Source organism: Bos indicus x Bos taurus, chromosome 17, assembly GCF_003369695.1.
Source record: "Bos indicus x Bos taurus breed Angus x Brahman F1 hybrid chromosome 17, Bos_hybrid_MaternalHap_v2.0, whole genome shotgun sequence".
NCBI lineage: Eukaryota > Metazoa > Chordata > Mammalia > Artiodactyla > Bovidae > Bos > Bos indicus x Bos taurus.
In genome coordinates this window covers 9968606-9987558 of record NC_040092.1, presented here as the reverse complement: position 1 = coordinate 9987558, position 18953 = coordinate 9968606, and the positions used below count along the sequence as shown (strand labels likewise).

Below are 18953 nucleotides of genomic sequence, written 5' to 3'. Positions count from 1 at the left end.
GGCCTAATTAGGAGATGTCTAGGATTTTGTCTGTTTATTAATTTGTTCATGTATGACTGCTGAAATTCCACTCATCTTTCTATGCTCAGCTTAACTAACATCACCTCTGGGGAAGCCCTCCTTTACTCCTCCTACCTTTTTGTACTTCTCTCCTTCAGGCCTCTCCTCTGGTCAGCATTTTGTGTTAACTTTATTATAGTCCTTATCACATTCTCCCATTAGCATATTTTGGAATTCTTTGTTCTCAGCACAGTGCCTGGCATATAATAGGTTTCTAACTAGCTAAGGTTAACCTTATTTACTGTTATAAGAGTTATTTATCTTTTTCACAGTGTTTTTCTGTGATCCTTTGAATCTAAAAATGCTATGGTTGGAAGGAATCATTTATAATGTTTCAAAGTATGGGTGGGTGTCATATGATTTCTAAAATACATATATAATTGTCTAAGTCTCAATGTCCTTATCTGTAAAAGGGAGAACTGCTTATCTTACAGGTAGTTGAGAACTTCACTTATTAGCTGTCTGATCCCATTTCCTCGTCTTTAAGTTTGAGTTATTGTGAGGAAAGATGTGATAACTTCATATAAACTTCACAGAGCAGTGTCTGCTAATAATAAGCGCTCAATGATAACTATTAGGGCTTCCCTGGTGGCTCAGATGGTAAAGTGTCTGCCTGCAATGAGGGAGACCCCAGTTCAATCCCTGGGTTAGGAGGATCCCCAGAGAAGGAAATGGCAACCCACTGCAGTACCCTTGCCTGGAAAATCACATGGACAGAGGAGCCTGGTAGGCTACAGTCCATGGGGTCCCAAAAAGTTGGATAACTATTATTATTAACAACGAAATGAAATATTAACAATGATTTATATTAATAAGTGACAATAAAATGAAGTAATTGTACGAGGAAGTGATATTAAATGTAAGGTATTGTCATTATTGTCACTATTATTATTATTAGGAGACTGAATAAGAGCCATAAATAAATTGATATTAATATTAGAATAAGAACTATAAAATAATGAGTCAGTAAAGGAATTCCACAGGTAGTCCGATGTTTTGATGCATTATTATAAGGACTGATGCTGAAGTTGAAGCTCCAATACTTTGGCCACCTGATGCAAAGAACTGACTCATTAGAAAATACCCTGATGTTGGGAAAGACTGAAGGCAGGAGGAGAAGGGGACGACAGAGGCTGAGATGGTTGGATGGCATCACCGACTGGATGGACATGAGTTTGAGAAGGCTCTGGGAGTTGGTGATGGACAGGAAAGCCTGGCGTGCTACAGCCCATGGGGTCGCAAAGAGTCGGACACGACTGAGCGACTGAACTGAACTGATTAGTAGTTTATATTATTATTACGTGCATTAGTGTAATAAGACTAAAACCTGGACTGCAAGTCCAACCACGCTGTAAGTTCTCTCACACAGCGAGGAGGAAGGAAGAAAAAAAGAATCATTGGACCCGGATGTAGACAGAAAACTACATCTCCCAGCATGCTTCACTCTCACACCTCCACTATATATATAGTCCATCCGGGTTCTTCGAGATGCTGTTTGGCGACTCGTCGCCATTCCCGGAGCAGCTCGGCCTCGGCCCAGAGGCGAGTGTCGGTCGCTGTGTCGGAGACAGCTGTCCCCGACACCAAGACAGCCAGCCCTCTCCGCTGCCCCGCGGCGGGAGAGCGTGTCCGGCCGGCCGGCGGGGCTCGCGCACCCTCCCTTCTCGCCTCCCCTTCCCCCGCAGCCTCCGCCCCGCCAGGCCCGGCCCGGACCTCCGAGCCCCGGCCTCCTCCTCCTTCTTGGTCACCGCCGCCGTCGGGCTCAGCAGCCCCTCTAGCCGCTTCTCCTTCCAGTTTGAGAAGCCGAGAAAGGAAACAGGGAAAAATGTCGCCATGAAGGCCGAGAACCGCTGCCGCCGCCGACCCCCGCCGGCCCCGAACGCCATGAGCCTGGGTCCCCGCCGCGCCCGCTCCGCTCCGACCGCCGCCGCCGCCAAGGCCCCCGTTGATGCCGCAGAGCTCTCCCAGCGCCGCCGCCACCGCCTCCGACATGGACAAGAACAGCGGCTCCAGCAGCTCCTCCGCCTCTTCGGGCAGCAGCAAAGGGCAACAGCCGCCTCGCTCCGCCTCGGCGGGGCCGGCCGGCGAGTCTAAACCCAAGAGCGGTAAGGGCGGGTTCCCAAGGCGGTGGGCGGGGGGCGACTGCCCCTAATGCTGGGGTGGGGGTGCAGAATCCTTCCTCGGATGTCTCCTGGGTCACCCAGGGTAAGGCTCCGCTTTCTGCTATTCCGGTCTCTTTTCCATGGCTTCCATTACTTACAGTTAACACTTAATGAGAACTGCCTGGTTTACATAAATCCTTGCATTAAGGCTGGAAACACTTCGGGGAGATAATTGCTGTTTCTGAGAACTGAGGTTCAGAAAAGGTCAAGTCACCCAGCTAGTCTATACAGCCAGGCCCGAAGACGCATCAGTGTGCAGCTCCTAAAACCACCAAGTTGATCTACCCTTTAATGTTGAGTTAGCATTGGGTAGTATTCAAGTATAAACGGAGGAGGCTCGCCTAAATATTTGTTAAACTCAAATTTTCATGTTGAATAAGTTGACCCCAGATTCCGCTCAGACGAAGAGGACTCATCTTGGAATGGCTTTGTTTAGTGTGGAGTAGGAGTTAAGAGCACAGGCTCTGGATTCAGTCTTTTTAGGTTTAGACCTTGAGTGAATGTCTCTGTTTTCTTACCTGTATGTTGGAGATGGTGAGAAAATAAATTAGCAAACAAATGAACTAACTGATGGCTCAGGAGAGTACCTGACACCTGTTAGGTACCAAATGTGCATGGACATAACCTGTTAGGCTAGGGTTGTGTCCTTTTAGGGGAAATATTTTGTCATTTCTGTAACCATGTCTCTCAGTATTGAATTTCAACCATCATGATGGTTATAGCTACCATTTATGAGGGCTTACCATGTGCCAAGCACTGGACTAGGCTTTTACTTTTTTTCCCCAATACTCCAGTCACTAACGTGTCCAGCAGGGTGGAATTGTTCACATCTGAAGAAGGAAAAAGGTGAGAGACCAGCAGTTCAGGAGTTGGCAGAGTCTGGAGTTGAATATTCTCTGCCTTACTTCAAAGGCAGAGACACTTGTCTCTGCTCTTTTGTATTTCTGATTATATTAGCAGTAATAGGAAAATATTTTCCGTGGGAATAGGGGGGATGTGTGGCAGAGAGGGGAACATTTGGAGCCCTGAAATGTGGAACTCCAGTTGTTTAAAGGGTAAAAAGGTTAAGAAAACTGCAGACCTAACTTAGAAACCACATAAACAGCCGTAATGCTGACTGTGGTTCAGAGTTAATCTACTCGATAGAGCAAACTTATTTACCTGGTATGTTGAGGGTTTCTAGAGTTTGCTTTTGGAACTCAGGTGGAAACCAGTTGTCTGGATAAGAAATGAATGCTTTTAATATCTTAAGCAGAGATTAGTGTAGACTCTCAGGCCACGTCAGGCAGTATTATGGAGACTACTTTTGGAATTTTGCACATGTGTAGGTTTATCACAGATCCCCCAAGATCTAGGGATTTGTCAGTCCTCTTGGCCCATGTTGGAGCTGGTTTAGAGTGAGTGGTCTGCCTAATTTTCAGTGTAGTTGATAAATTACTTTTGCATTCTGTTCCTAGATGTTAAAGATTCTGGTTTTATAGCTACATGAATTCTCAACTAATTTTTCCGGGCGCTCCTGTTTAAGCCACTAACATACGGTCATGAGCCAGTTGCAATAAATGCCTGAAGTTGTTTTACTGTTCAGTGAGGCCGCAGGTGAAAGTTTACCAGAACCTAGACAAAGTAAATTGGAGAAGGAAATGGCAACCCCCTCCAGTAAGTACCCTTGCCTGGAAAATCCCATGGACGGAGGAGCCTGGTAGGCTACAGTCCATGGGGTCGCAAAGAGTCAGACAAGACTGAACGACTTCACTTTCAGACAAAATAGCAACAAAAAACTGAGGCATGTAAGGCATTTCCCTCATGTGATCTCTGACTTGGTGACTGTGCTGACTAGTGCAGCTGTCGTTAACCCACAGGATGATAACAGTTCTGTGTGGTTTGACAAAAGCCGGTATTTGTCAGACTTGTACAGAGTAAATATAAGTTGTTGGGTTCATTCTGACTAAAGTGAATTTTTTTTTAACAAATACATAAAGAGACTTCCCTGACTGTCCAGTGGTTAAGACACTGCTTCAATTGCAGGGGCACGGATTTGATCCCTGGTCTGGGAACTAAGATCCTGCATGCCATGTGGCACAGCCAAAAACCAAAAAACTGCCCCCTCCCCCCCAAAAAAAACAACACTCTATAAAAATACTCTTAAAACACTATTCCGTTTATTAATTGAAAGCTTCTGAGGAAGGAAGTAGAAACTCAGTTCAAGGAGTTCTTTGCTGGGTTTTATGCAATACACAGGTGTCCCCCTGTAGCATTAGTTTTTGTTTAATGTGTTTGTGAGAGAGCTTGAATGTTTGCCATTGCTATTGCCTACTTTTCTGACTACTGTTATTTATTAATATATTCCCTTAGCAAAAGGGAAGGATAGGTCTGTAGCTAAATAGAATTCTTCATAGCATATTCTGCCCTAAGAAGATTGCAGCTAAGACCAGTGCTACCACAGCAGATAGCACTCAGCGCCTCTTACCCAGTGACTTCTAGGTGGCCACTCTAACAAAACACTAGATTCAAATTCGGCATAATTCCGTAAAAGGGTTTCTGTAGGATTTCAAAAGCTGGCTCAACACTTGGATGTACTTGATTGAGCTGGAAATTGTTGAAAGGACCTCTTGAGTTTAAGAGTACTAAGTTGAAGGAAGAAAAGGAAAAGTAAGGTGAAAAGACATAACTTGTCTTTCTGTCACCAAAGTAACAAGAACAAGTTTTTCAGTTTTTAACTATTTAATTCCCTTTTCCGCTTCCCTTTCCCTGCTTCCCATGAGAAAAAAAACCTTTGGTTTCTAGTCTCTAAACCATGCCTGTCGTAAATGGTTATTTGCTTCCTAGTTACATGATTAATATACTTGAGGTTTTGTTCCTGCGACTGGCTTAAGTTTGTCCTTCATGCACACAGGAAATAAGTCAATTTGGCTACTAGGATTTACTTGATCTTTCCGGCCAGATTGGCATAGCAGTTTCTTTGCTTTGATTAATTGCTTCAAACAGTCACATAATACTTCTTTTCTTGGCTCTCTTCCTACAGTTTTGTTCCAGTAGGGTTAAGATGTAGTTCTAAGAATGTTCAACAGTGAATATCCCAGGAATGTAGCCCAGAGGAGAGAGGTGGGTTAGAGTTTGGGGAAGGTTGTTTAGAAAGAGCAAAGAAAGCAAAAAGAGGCAAGAGAGAGACCTGGCTGTTTATGGGCAAACAATGGACCCTGGCCCAGAACCAGGTTCTTGCTCCATCCTCCTGGGTGGGGGATGGTACTGCCATGGAGGTTAAAGGAAGGTCAGGTATTATGAAGCAGTTATTTTGAGGTTAGCGATATGAAGCACTGTCCTGACACTCTTCCTCTTGTTCTGGTACCAGAAGCCCGGTGCCTGGTGGTAATCTACCTTGAAGAAAGCCTTTGAGCTGTAAATGGACCTGGAGGTTTTAGATGGATTTGAATATTGAGGTGACTTGAAACCTTCAATAAACACCATTTAGGGAAGTTACAAGAGTTTGCAAGCTGTAACAGTAGGCTTTCCAAAAAAAAAAAAAAAGTAGACTTTCAAATGACAGTAGCAACTGTCACCACCACGGTAGGTAAAATGCCTACCAGCCACCATGGTAGGCATTTTACAGAAATTTTCTCTTAATCCTTATGACCCAATGAGGAGAGAGGAGAGAGGATTAACCCTATTTTAACTGATAAGAAAACTAGGGCTTAGTTAGAGTGCTTGTCCAAGTAAATTCGTAGGAAGTCCTAGGCAATATTCCTGAATACACTTTGTATAAATTCACTTAGCAGGCATGTAACTTACTGGTATCTGCCCCGCCCCCTTCCTTTCATTCAGAATGACTAATTTCAGCTGGAGTCAGTTTGTTATCAGTGGATTCTGTAGTAAACCATATGCTGCCCCTCTGGAGGTGCTTGTCAATCACTCTGGATGATGGATAAGCAATCTGCTTGTGGCTACGGTATGAATCAGCAGCAGAAACTTCCTGGCTGCTATTCTGACCTCTAGGTTGTGCCACCTGTTAGAACTAGAAATGTTGATAATGCCAATTGTTTTCACTGAAAAATTTATGGACTGTGATTTGGTAATGGGGAAGAGACTGAGATATGCTTCCTTTTACCTGAAGAGACCTTTCTCGGAGGGAAATGTGGAACAGCTGAGACACACCAATTAAGTTTTCAAGTCTCTTGTTGACTCTGGGATCCTGAGTGCTGAATTTGAGCCATTTAACTAATGGTCCGGTTTGGAATGTGTCTCGACGGTAGTTTTTGGCAGTTCTCGGCTCTGGGTATGCATTAGAATCTCCTAAGGACCTTTTTTTTTTTAAAGTAAGGATGTGTGGGAATGTTCTCTAGCAGTTCTTTCTGATTCTTTACATCTAGGTTGGGCCCTGACATCCATAGTTTTAAAAGTTTCTGCAGGTGATTTCTCTTATGCAGCCAGGACTGAGAACAACCACTTTGAAATCTAAAACTTTCAACAGGGAATATGTTTGTCCTAGGAGCTTTAGTGTGACTATTTTGTCTGTTTTCCAAAATGTAAAGCAGATCATCTCGTTGCTGTCACCTATCAGAGAAGGGAGGCCAAGTTCAACCCCCAAGTTATTCACGTGTAGATTCTGGCAAGTTGCCTATAGGACACCTCAAAAACAACACTCTTGAGTTTTATCTCTGGGGCCCAGGCCTGACTGTTCCTTCAGTCTTTAGCTGCCTGTTGGCTGGGTCTAGAGATAAGAGGCAGCCTCTCACTTTAGATGTCTGACTTCATTATTGTCGTTCAGTCACTCAGTCGTGTCTGACTTTGCAACCCCATGGACTGCAGCACACCAGGCTTCCCTGTCCATCTGACTTCATACCTGTAGGTAAATATAAGATGAAAGAGTTGGTTTTAGCAACTAAAATCATGAATCTTTATGTGGTCAGATGTTGAAATGTTTTAGGAGTGAGCAGTTTTCACTGTCAGAGGAGTTCTGTAAGCGTTACAAAACTGTTTCCTTGCCAGTGTGGTAACAAGTGAAGAAATGAAAACAGCCCTTCTTCAGAGTTCCAGCTTGCTTTCTTGAGCCCTTGCAGTGTAGAACCTGACTTTACCTAAATCTGCACAGTCTAAATCTGTTAAGCTTTGGAAACAACAGGGTCAATGCCAGGTCATCTGAAATAGTCTTGGATAGTAAGGTTTGGGGAACATACGTTTTCCCTATATGCCTATCCTCTTCATAAAATCTCTCTTATTTTCATGGTAAGGTTAGCTGGAGTTCTGTATCCCTGTGAATTCTGTTTGTTTGAAATGTTACTATGAACTAATTCCATGGGTTGAGAGCAAGGCAACGTTTGTATGAGTTTGAAGCCTCACCTTCTAGTTGTTACTACTGATGGCCATGTTTGACAGTAACTGTTGCTAACTGCAATAGTAGGTAAAAGTCTAGTTCTTAAATTCTAATTTAAGATTAAACTCTGGCCACTTTCCCTGACTGGGATTAAAAGGTGACGGACAGGAGTGAACCCTAGCCTGGCAGTGTTTCTTGGACCATCTGTTCTCTGTTTATAGTGCTGCCATCTCACAGGACTGTTTGGTCAGGTTTGAAGAGGATGGTGTACCTCTCATCTATTTTCTATGTTGCTGGAAAACTGAGTGTGAGGTGGTTGCTTTCAAAATTTGGATTCTGGTTTATCAGCTGCCATTTCCTTTTCTCTGAGGATATGCTTTGGATTTATTTAGTCTGCTGTAAAGAAGCTGGTCATCTTGTTGGAAATAATTTCTTCTAGGTACTTATAGTTACTAAATTATCCAAATTATTAGTATACAGAACAGTAAGACTGTTTGTTTAAGTCAGAATCTTAGAGGGTGAGACCTCAGCACAAGAATCCCTTAAAAGCTCATCTCGGTGATTCCTGCCAATTGTCAGGATTGAGAACCATTGTATTAGGCCAAAGTGGATAGTTTTGTTTCCCAAAGGTTACTGTCATCAACAGCCTGCTGTGTTGTCTTTGCAGACATATTTCTATTAATTGTACATTTTAACATAAACAGGATTAAACTGGGGGGGGGGGCGAGGATTTGTGGTTTCTGAGGCTCATGCTGGAGTCTTCTTGACGTTGAAATTAACCACCACCTTAAAGTTTGAGGGTAAGCCTAGTGGATTTCATTAGTTGTCCCTCCAACTTCTGTTTTCTCTGTTTCTGTTAAATTAAAAGGAAAAATTTATTGACGTATAGACGACTTAGAATGTTTCAGGTGCACAGCAAGGTGGTTCAGTTATATAAACACACATGTTATTTTTTAAAATTATTTTCCATCATGGGTTATTACAAGATATTGACTATAGTTCCCTATGCTGTATAGTAAAGCTTTGTTGCATATCTATTTTTTAAGTAGTAATCTAGCATTCTATTCATACTAAGTCAGACACGTGGAGTCAAAATGTCATAACTTTTTTAGTTAGGCAAAAATTGGTAAGTTTTCTAAACTGTATATATTATACATATTTATATATGTATATACAAAAGCTTCTCTACTACACTTGATAAAGGCTTGAGAGGAAACGTCAAAAAGAGAAGAGAAATTGGAGAACATAAACTAAATGAAATGGGAGCACTGAATATGAAATGAAAAAATGAAACAAATTAGGTAAAAGTAAAACATCATTATGTAGTCCAGTTTAAACATGACTGCTCATTAGAAACATATCTGGAGCTCTGGAGAAAAAAAGCGATACCTGAGTGTGTGTATTTTTCAAAAGTTTTCAAGATAATTCTGAATCAGTTTTCCCAATCAATAGCTAGAGAAAAAATAAGAGATAATTACAGTTGCAAGCCATAATGAGAACATGATTAACTTAACAATATAATTGCCTACAACTTGGAGGGGGTCAAGCAGAGTGATGTGGTAAGTGGAAGTGCGTACATGCACATGCTTTCATCTCCCCAGCCAGTCTCTGCATTTTCGTTGGTGCATTTAGTCCATTTACATTTAAGGTATTTATCGATATGTATGATCCTATTACCGTTTTAATTGTTTGGGGTTTATTTTCTGTAGGTCTTTTCCTTCTTTTGTGTTTCCTGCCTAAAGAAGTTCCTTTTAGCATCTGTTGTAAAACTGGTTTGGTGGTGCTGACTTCTCTTAACTTTTGCTTGTCTGGAAAGCTTTTGATTTCTCCATCAAATCTGAAGGAGAGTCTTGCTGGGTGGAATCTTCTTGGCTGTAGGTTCTTCCCTTTCATCACTTTAAATGTATCCCACCATTCTCTTCTGATTTGTAGAGTTTCTGTTGAGAAATCAGCTAGCTTGGACGGGAGTTCCCTTATCTCTATCTTTAATTTTTGTCAGTTTGGTTTCTATGTGTCTCTGTGTGTTCCTCCTTGGGTTTATACTGCATGGGACTCGCTGTACTTCCTGGACTTGGCTGACTATTTCCTTTCCCATGTTCCAGAAGTTTTCAGCTCTTGTCTCCTCAGATATTTTCTCAGATCCTTTCTCTCTCTCGCCTCTTTCTGGGACCCCTATAATGTGAATGTTGGTGCATTTAATGTTGTCCCCGAAGTCTCTTAGGCTGTCTTCATTTCTTTTCATTCTTTTTTCTTTCTTTTTTTTTTTTTTTTTTTTTTTTTGCTGTTTTGTCTTCTTTTTTTTTTTTTTTTATTTTTTTATTTTTTTTTTTTTCATTCTTTTTTCTATATTCTGTTCCGTGGCAGTGATTTCCATCATTCTGTCCTCCAGGTCATTTATCCATTCTTCTGTTTCAGTTATTCTGCTGTTGGTTCCTTGTAGTGTATTATTCATCTCTTTGATCTTTAGTTCTTCTAGGTCTTTGGTAAACATTTCTCGCATCTTAATCTTTGCCTCTATTCTTTTCCCAAGATCTTGGATTATATTCACTCCATTATTCTGAATTCTTTTTCCGGAAGGTTGCCTATCTCCACTTCATTTAGTTGTTTTTCTGGGGTTTTATCTTGTCCCTTCTTCTGGGACATAACTTTCTGCTTTTTCGTAATTAACTTTCTGTAACATGGTTTTTGTTTTAGTTCCTGTGAGATGGTGCTTCTTGCTGCTTCTGTCTGCCCTCTGATGGATGAGGCTAAGAGGCTTGTGTAAGCTTCCTGATGGGAGGGACTGGTGATGGGAAAAACTGGGTCTTGTTCTGGTGGGTAGGGCCTTGCTCAATAAAGCTTTAATTCAATTATCTGTTGATTGGTGGGGTTGCACTCCTTCCCAGGTAGTTGTTTGGCCTGAGGCGACCCAGCCCTGCAGTCAGCGGGCTCTATGGTAGGGTTAATGGCAAACTCCAAGAAGGTTTACGCCAGGGGGACCTTCCAGTGCCCCCATCACTGTGGTGAGCCCCTGCTAACCCATGCTCCACAGGAGACCCTCCAACACTACCAGGTAGTTCTGGTTCAGTCTCCTGTGGGGTCACTGCTCCTCTCCTCTGGGTCTTGGTCCTTGCAAAAATTTTTTTCTTCCCTCTGAGACTGGAGTCTGTTTCCCACAATCGTGTGGGAATTCTATAATCAAATGCTGCTGGCCCGCAAGGTCAGATTTCCTGGGGATTCCCAGTCCCTTTGCCGGATCCCCAGACTGGGAAGCCTGACTTGGGGTTCACAATCTTCACAGCACTGCAAGAACTTCTTTGGTATTACTGTTCTCCAGTCTGTGGGTCACCCACCCATACGGAGGTATGGGATTTGAGTTTATCGTGATTGTGCCCCTCCTACCGTCTCACTGTGGCTGCTTCTTTGTCTTTGGACGTGGGGTATCTTTTTTTGGTGGGTTCCAGCGTCGTCCTGTTGATGTTGTTCAACAGCTAATTGCCGTTTTGGTGCTCTTGCGGGAGAAGAGGAACGCACGTCCTTCTGCTCCACCATCTTGAACCAGGAGTCCTGTTATTGCTTTTAAAGCCATTGAATTAGTGTACAGAATTGATTTGGTCAGATCTCTATGTTGAAATAAGGCAAACTGGAGTGAGTATTGAAGGGACAAGAAAAAAAATTAGTCTTTTTTTTTTTTCCAAAGACTAATCTGGGTCCTTCCACCTTTATTCACCTTTTCTTACTTGGTGTGGTTCTCAGGTTTTATTTTGCCCCCCTTTAAGCTGGCAAACTTTGGCACATGTTAACTGTCTGGTCAGAGTTCTTTGTTCTCCAGTAGAAAAAAATGGGGCAAAAAATACAAACGAACTCTTTACACGAAATACAAACGGTTAATAGAAAAAATGTTTGCTGCTAGTCTTCAGAAATTCACGTTTAAAACAAATTATTTTGACCTTTCAATTTAGCACAGTTTATCCACCTCAGTATTATAAAGAGCGTAGTAAGATATCCTCTTTTGTAGTGCTGTTAGAATATAAATAAACTGGTGCGGTGATTCTAGAAAGCAACCTGAGGATTTTGTAAAAGCCTTTATGAGCATACTTGGTCTGCTAATTCTACTCTGAGACTTTGACATAATCATGCACACAGGTCTGTATGAAGAGGCTCTGGCACCGTGGTGAAAGAATCCGCTTGCCCTGCAGGAGATGCCAGAGACTTGGGTTCAATCCCTGGGTCAGGTCCCCTGGAGAAGGAAATGGCAACCTACTCCAGTATTCTTGTCTGGAAAATTCCATGGACAGAGGAGCCTGGCGGGCTGCAGTCCATGGGGTCACAAAGAGTTGCAGTCAAAAGCTACAAAGCAAATTGGTTATGTTATGTTTGTATGTATGTAAGCATACAGTAGGTACAATGTGGCCGTTAATCTTGCTTTTGAAGCCTAGGGCTGCATGAACTAGCTCATGGATTAATAAGTGGAAGACAGTATATCTTATATGCCTATCATTTTGTGGAAGTGTGTGATGAGTGTATAAAATGGAGACTAAAAGGAAATTAAACACTATAGTTTGGTATTCTGTGGGCACTGACAAATTTTTTCTTTCTGAATTCCAAAATTGAACATATGTTCTGGTAACTGGAGGAAGAAAAGCAGGAAGCAGTTTTTAAAAGGATATAACTTAGGCCGATACACGTTAGAGTCCTTTGTGAATTTAGTAGCCTCTCAGTTTGACCTCTAAAACATGTAATTACTGTTTTGTTTTTGTGCCTCTTGAATATATATGTGCTGGAAACGAGACCACACCATTGCAGTATAGGATCTAGCTGTGCTGCAGTAAGTTAAGAAGAATGTTTTGTTTCCTGCCTCCAGATAAAGTACTTTTTCCTGATACAGACAGACTTTTTCCTGTTCCTTTTCTATCACTGTGTCTGAATGGACTTTTGCAAGAGCAGTGGTTAAGCTCTGTTATAAAGAGAGCTTGTGAACTGAGTCTACGCAGTTTGATCTGTAGTGTGTCCCTTCTCAGGGAGGGACCCTTTAGGCTTCATTAAAATAAAAAAGGAAATCCGCCTTACTGTGTAATGTCTTGTCCAAAGCACTAATGGTCTGGGCCAACCAGATTTCTTGGAGGTCATGGAAGGGCCCATTTACCTTTGTTTAAATACAATTTCAATGGGAGGTGGAGGGTAATTGGCCAAGTATGTGTATCATTTCTTAACTAATTTTTTCACATTTATTGCTTTCAGATGGAAAGAACTCAAGTGGATCCAAGCGTTACAATCGCAAACGTGAACCTTCCTACCCCAAAAATGAAAATTTTATCAACCAGTCCCGTCGCTCCAATTCACAGAAAAGCAAAACTTTTAATAAGATGCCTCCTCAAAGGGGCGGCGGCAGCAGCAAACTCTTTAGCTCTTCTTTTAATGGTGGAAGACGAGATGAGGTACGGAATTTTAGAATGTCCTTTCTAGAGCATAAGAAGCATGAGGTCTGACTCCCCCACCCCCAGTTTATTAGTGGTTGGAGAAGGTGTGGAGCAAGAGGTCCCCACTTCTCAGACTGTTTGAGTAGTTGAAGAACCAGAAGGAGCAGTTTTGAGTAGTTGAGGGTTAACTTATTTTGGAACTTTGCCTCCTTTCTTCTCTTAAAGATTAAGAAAATTTCCTTAGAGAAAGAAGACATTATAATCATGGATTGTGAGACATTGTAGCAAATTTGTTGTTGTTGCTCAGTGCCCCAGTGGTGTCCGACTCTTAGTGACTGCATGGCCTTCAGCACGCCAGGCTTCCCTGTCCTCCACCATCTCCCGGAGTTTGCCCAAGTTCATGTTCATTGCATGGTGATGCCATCCAGCCATCTCATCCTCTGATACCCTCTGTAGCAAATTTAGGGTACCTTAATTTGTATCATCCTTTTATTACTACTCTTGATTTGTAGGTACCCTTTGGAATATTTAGGTAATAAAATACCATTACTTAATGACATTAATTTGACATATGAAGTGAAGTGAAAGTGTTAGTCACTCAGTTGGGGTCAACTCTTTTCGACCTCATGAATTAAAGCCCACTAGGCTCCTGTGTCCGTGGAATTCTCCAGGCAGGAATACTGGAGTGGGTAGCCATTCCCTCCTTCAGAGGATCTTCCATGACCTAGGGATTGAAACTGAGTCTCCTGCATTGCAGGTGGTTTCTTTACCATCTGAACCATGTATAGTATCTAGCAGTCCCAGGTACTCTGATTTTAGGAGTTCCTTAGATATCTTCTGAAAGTGCATGAAGACTTATGTACAAGGGAGTTCACTGCCACATTGTAATTGTGTGATTTAGGAAACAGCCCAACTGCTCTCAAAGTTAAATATATTATTGGTTAAATATATTATCCTGTTGTTCCATACTGTGTTCCATACATAACATTCCATACTGTGTAGCCAGTATAGAATAAGATTTAATGGATGCACTCATGGAAGAATTCATTCATTCACCAGAAATTTATTCCTCACTTAATGTGCACTAAATACCGTTTAGAGCTTGAAATACAACATTGGGTGGGGTTTATATTTTAGTTTGGGGAGACAAATCGTTTTGTAATAAATACAATGGTAAGTGCTTATTGAAGCACAGTAGACTGAGAGGGAGAGGTATAGAGAGTAATAAAGACAAGTTTTAGGAGGTGAGTGAGGAAAGCTGCCCTGAGAAGGTAAAAGCTTCTCTGAGGCTTCTGAGTCCTGAAGGAAGCAGGGAGCACCCAGTACAGTTTTGAGGAAGGGTGCGTTAGGAAGAGTGAGTTTACACATACGTAGGACCAGAGGTGGTAGTGCTTTTGCTATGTTCAAGGTAAAGCAGATAGGCTGCCGTGGATGGAGAAGTGGAAATGAAGCCAGAACGGGAGCGAGAGGGTCAGATCACATGGGCCCTTGAAGGACACTGGCTTTTGTTCAGAGAGATGGGAAGCTGTTGGGGGCTTCAAAAGAGAAGTGAGGTAACGAACGTGCCCTTGAGTTTAAAGGGGAGAGTGGGAACAGGGAGACTGGTTAGGAGCTTATTAAGGTATCCCTGGTTCAAGTGATGGAAACAGAGTGGTAATGATTCGAGATGAGCAGACTTGGGGAGATATTTGCAGAAAGAGCCAGCAGGATTTTTAAATAGACTAGATGTGGGGTCTAAGCAGGGAAATAGTGGCTAATGTTTTTGACAAGGGCCTGATTCAGGTACCATGTGCTGAAATGGGGGCAGTCTCAAGAGGTACAAGGTTTTGGGCTGGGGAGGAGACGGGGTGTTGAGATAAAGAACTTCATTTAGAAGTGTTGTGTATTGGATCTCTAAGTAGAGCTAGGCTCTTAGTAACTGAATCTAGAGTTCAAGGAGAAGACCTTGGCTAGAGAGCTGTCCAGGTACACTTGGTGTTTGCAGCTGTGGAACTAAGTATGATCTTGAAGGAGTGAGTGTTGCAAAAAGGGAGTGGATTCAAGGACTGAGCCTGGAGTCAGGATGATAAGGAACCTGCAAAAAAGGAGAAAGAGAACTAAAAACCGTTTGGAGAAAGTGATCAGTTTTTGTCTTGTGCTTCTAGGCTGGGTAAGAAGATTGAGTTGGAAAGCTGACTATTAGATTTGGAAATATGAAGGTGGATCAGGTTGTGGGCCTTGTGCTGCTTTGGTGGAGTGGACGAGGACAAAACCTGATTGACATAGATTTAGAGAGAATGGGAAGAAGAAAGAGCAAGTTTAGATAATTAGTTTCTAGAGGTTTTTCTCTTGTAGGGGACCAGAGAGGCAGTGGCTTGAGGGGAATGTGAACTCAAAAGAGATTTTAAGGTTCAAGAAATTGCAGCATACCTCTGCTCATGGAATTGTTCTGGTGAGAGGGAAAAGGTGATGGAGAGAAAAGGGAGAGAGTTGCTGAAAGTGACCTTGAGTTTTTGAGGAATTGGCTTAGGAGCTTCCCCAGTTCATCCACAGTAATAGAGGAAGGCAGGCGACTGGAAGGAAAGCGTAGGAGTTCTCTGATTGTTCTTACTATCTCAGAGACATATCAAAGAGGAGGTGAGAGAGAAGGTTTGGAAGCCTGAGGACTGGAGGAGTTGTCTCGGGGACTGGGGGGAATCAGTGGAGCACAGAAGTGTAATCAGATTGTAGTGTGACTGCTGGGCAGCACAAAAGTCTGCTTTACTGAGGCTGGTTGGCACGGTATGGTTGGCACAGCACAGCTTCAGCCGTGTTTACTTGCTCTGATGCTGGTGTGGATTAATCAGGGGGACGTTCTGCCAGATGAGTACAGTCAACAAGGAGAATGGGGCGATGGACCATAAAATCAGAGCCAAGGGAAAAAGTTTGGGGAGACGGGGATTGGATCACTGGTTTGGAGATCCCAGTGGAGGTGAAATTGTTGTCAGATTCAGAACTAACAGAAACAAGCCGGGAAAGGAGTGAGATTCTGGTAGGGTGCTCAAAGCTAAGATGGTGGAAGAGGTAGAATTGTTACCACCGCAGTCTGGACTGTAGAGCGGTGCCGTCCAGTTGAGATGCTAAGCCATTGCGGGAGGGAGGGAGGGAGGCTCAAGAGGGAAGGGGTAGATGTATACTTATGGCTGATTCATGTTGTATAGGAGAAACCAACACAACATTTTAAAGCAATTATCCTCCAGTGCAAAAAAAAGGCTAAATAAGCCACATATGTAACAAAGTTTTCTGCTGCTGCTAAGTCGCTTCATTTGTGTCCGACTCTGTGCAACCCCATAGACTAGTTGCCACAGTAAAAACAGTGAAATTAATGTTAATATAGGTAATCCCATATAGCTAAAATGCTGTTTAACAATGTGGTACTGGCCACATATCAAGTGCTCAGTAGCCAACATGCCTGGATAGCAGTGGCTGCTTTATTGGACAGTCCAGCTCTAGGTGGTGTGCTCATGGGAGTGGGCAGCAGAGGTAGGGTAGAGGGTAAGCAGATCAGAGGAGAAGATGTCAAGGAACTAAGAGGCGACAGGTTGGAAGTTGTAATCAGGAATTATGATGGGCAGTGTCGGAGACAGTGGGCCAGTTAGAGTAAAAAGATGAAGGTAGAGGATGAGAATTGGGGGGGTTTTGTTGCATGAACACAAGCTCTTATCCAGGTTTGGGGCATTGGAGCAGAAGACTGATTAGGGGAAGTGGAGCCAATTGGAGATGAGAATCTAGGGAGTAAGAGTAAGAGATGACCAGGAAGTCCTGCGCTTCCTGTGGTGAGTTACATAAACAGTGATGGGGTGGAGGTGTGTGTGTGTGGAGTGTTTGTTACGATAAGAGCTTGTCTGACTATATCTTGTGCTGCTGGATTTAATCATAAAGGTCATGTACTCTGATTCTATAAGCATAAAAGATCTCAAGAGGATATATTGGTTGGCTCTGGAATGGAAGGTATCTTTGACTGTATCCTGTCTGTACTCTTTAGATTTCTTTATCACGTATGTGCAGGTGCTGCTTATACACTAATAAGCAGCAAAACCCTTAAATTTGAATTTCCTTTGATTCAATAATTCCTACTATACATTCAGAAGAAATAATCGTAGGCGCTCAAATATTTGTGCACAAAGGTCTGTTAAGTGTATTTATCATAGCATTATTTTGTTAACACTGGAAAAGCCATAAACAGTCTGCATCCGATACTAAAGCATAATAGGAGACTCATGTAATGGTATATAGTCTTGTAAGGCGACTGTTTACTAGTATTTAGTGACAGGGCCAAGTGCTTTTGAAATTTAAGTGTAAAAGTGGGGTTAGAAAATGCACTGACTGATTCACAGCAGGTACGTGTACCACTTCAGTCTGGGAATGTCAAGTGGACTCCAAAAGCCCCAGCATGATAAAGATTCCATCTCTGTGTGCAGTGGCATTTCTCATAGCTGGTTTCTTGCTAAACTGTTTTGGAATGTGCTGATTGGATTTATTTCTGGACACAGAGCTTAGTCTGCCTACGTGTTCTAATTCTGTCAGTTTTAATTAACAGTGAATAGCAGCGTGTGTCTTAGATGGGAGGTCTCTGGCAGGATCCTGAAGCCTTTGGTAGTTAGCAGCTGCCTGCAGGCCGCCTCCAGAGTGTAGTTCCACAGACTCAACGTTGGCCAGAAACAGACCAGGGAGCAAGTAGCTAGCAAGAGTGAAGGTACCGGAATCTTATGGGACTGTGAAAACATTAATCCAGTAAGTAAATCTCTGTGCTTCAAGATAGCTAGAGGAGCTCATGCTGGGTTTTGTCATGTAATGGTTAATTGCCACTTAGGGTAGACTAAACAGTTTATAAGTATCTGTAATTGTATGTTTGAGGCTCTTTTTCTCTTTTTCCACCCCCGTCTAGATCTTGGGTGGCCTTTTCATTACCCCCTCTTGGGAAGATTGTTTACCAAATAAAAGCCTGTGTTTTACTTAGCTCATAGGTTAAGCCGTGTAGGAGGAGGGGTGTGCTGGCTTCTGCTGTCATGTAGCAAGTGTCATCCTAACTGGAAATCCTCTGCTTTGCTCTCATTCTCTCTAGGTAGCAGAGGCTCAACGGGCAGAGTTTAGCCCTGCCCAGTTCTCTGGTCCGAAGAAGATCAACCTGAACCACTTGTTGAATTTCACTTTTGAACCCCGTGGCCAGGCTGGTCATTTTGAAGGCAGTGGACATGGCAGCTGGGGAAAAAGGAACAAGTGGGGACATAAGCCTTTTAATAAGGAACTCTTTTTGCAAGCCAAGTGAGTACCTCTACTCTTAGGAGGGGAGTGAAATGAGCCTCTGGGCGTTTGTGGTACTGAGAGGCCTCTTTTAAGCAACTGTGGGAGAGGTGGAAAGGGAGTTGATTGCTCCCTCTGTTTCTCACCTGGCCTTGAAAACACATATGTGTTTCAAGCACGTGTTCTTGGTGTTTAAAATAATATAATACTTAAATAAGTTAATGCTTTAGTATTGTGATGAGGTAGTAAAAATGTTTCCTTTGGAATTGAATCCAGATTTGAATCTTATTTTGGCTTTAGACTTTGAGTAACTTACCTAACCACTTTGAGATTCAGCTATTCCTCTTACATATAGAGGAGGAGAAATTAATTACGGGAGAATCGAATGCCACGCTGGAGTGTTTGGCATGCATTTGTTCAGATACTGATTCTCTTTTGTTTTCCTTTTGTGTGACCTTAGTTCATGTAAAGTTTGACCTTGGGTCTAGACTGAAGTAACCATTTAGTATTTTATGTAAAAAAACTGGTGGGAGTTTCTGGTGGTATAGTGGTTAGGATTCTGGGCTTTCACTGATGTGGCCTGGGTTAAATCCCTGATTGGGGAAGTGAGATATCCCCAAGCCATACTGCGTGGCCCAAAAAAACCCCAAACAAACAAACAACAACAAAAAATCCTGGTACTCAGATGACTGAGTGGGGACAGTCTTTGCTGCTGCCTTGAAGACTGGTGGTTTCTGGTGGTGAGGAAGGACATCTGGCTTC

General features: G+C 42.6%; 1 protein-coding gene across 1 annotated transcript in view; it reads left to right on the top strand.

The window, feature by feature from the left end:
* The first annotated feature begins 1547 nt into the window (after positions 1 to 1547).
* Positions 1548 to 18953, top strand: part of RNF10 (ring finger protein 10) — a 33738-nt gene continuing 16332 nt past the window's right edge. Inside the window, exons 1-3 of the mRNA XM_027566565.1 lie at positions 1548 to 2165; positions 12751 to 12947; positions 18013 to 18212. Of these exons, the coding sequence (XP_027422366.1) occupies positions 2009 to 2165; positions 12751 to 12947; positions 18013 to 18212 (554 nt within the window). The 5' untranslated portion in view covers positions 1548 to 2008. The remainder of the gene's footprint in view (positions 2166 to 12750; positions 12948 to 18012; positions 18213 to 18953) is intronic.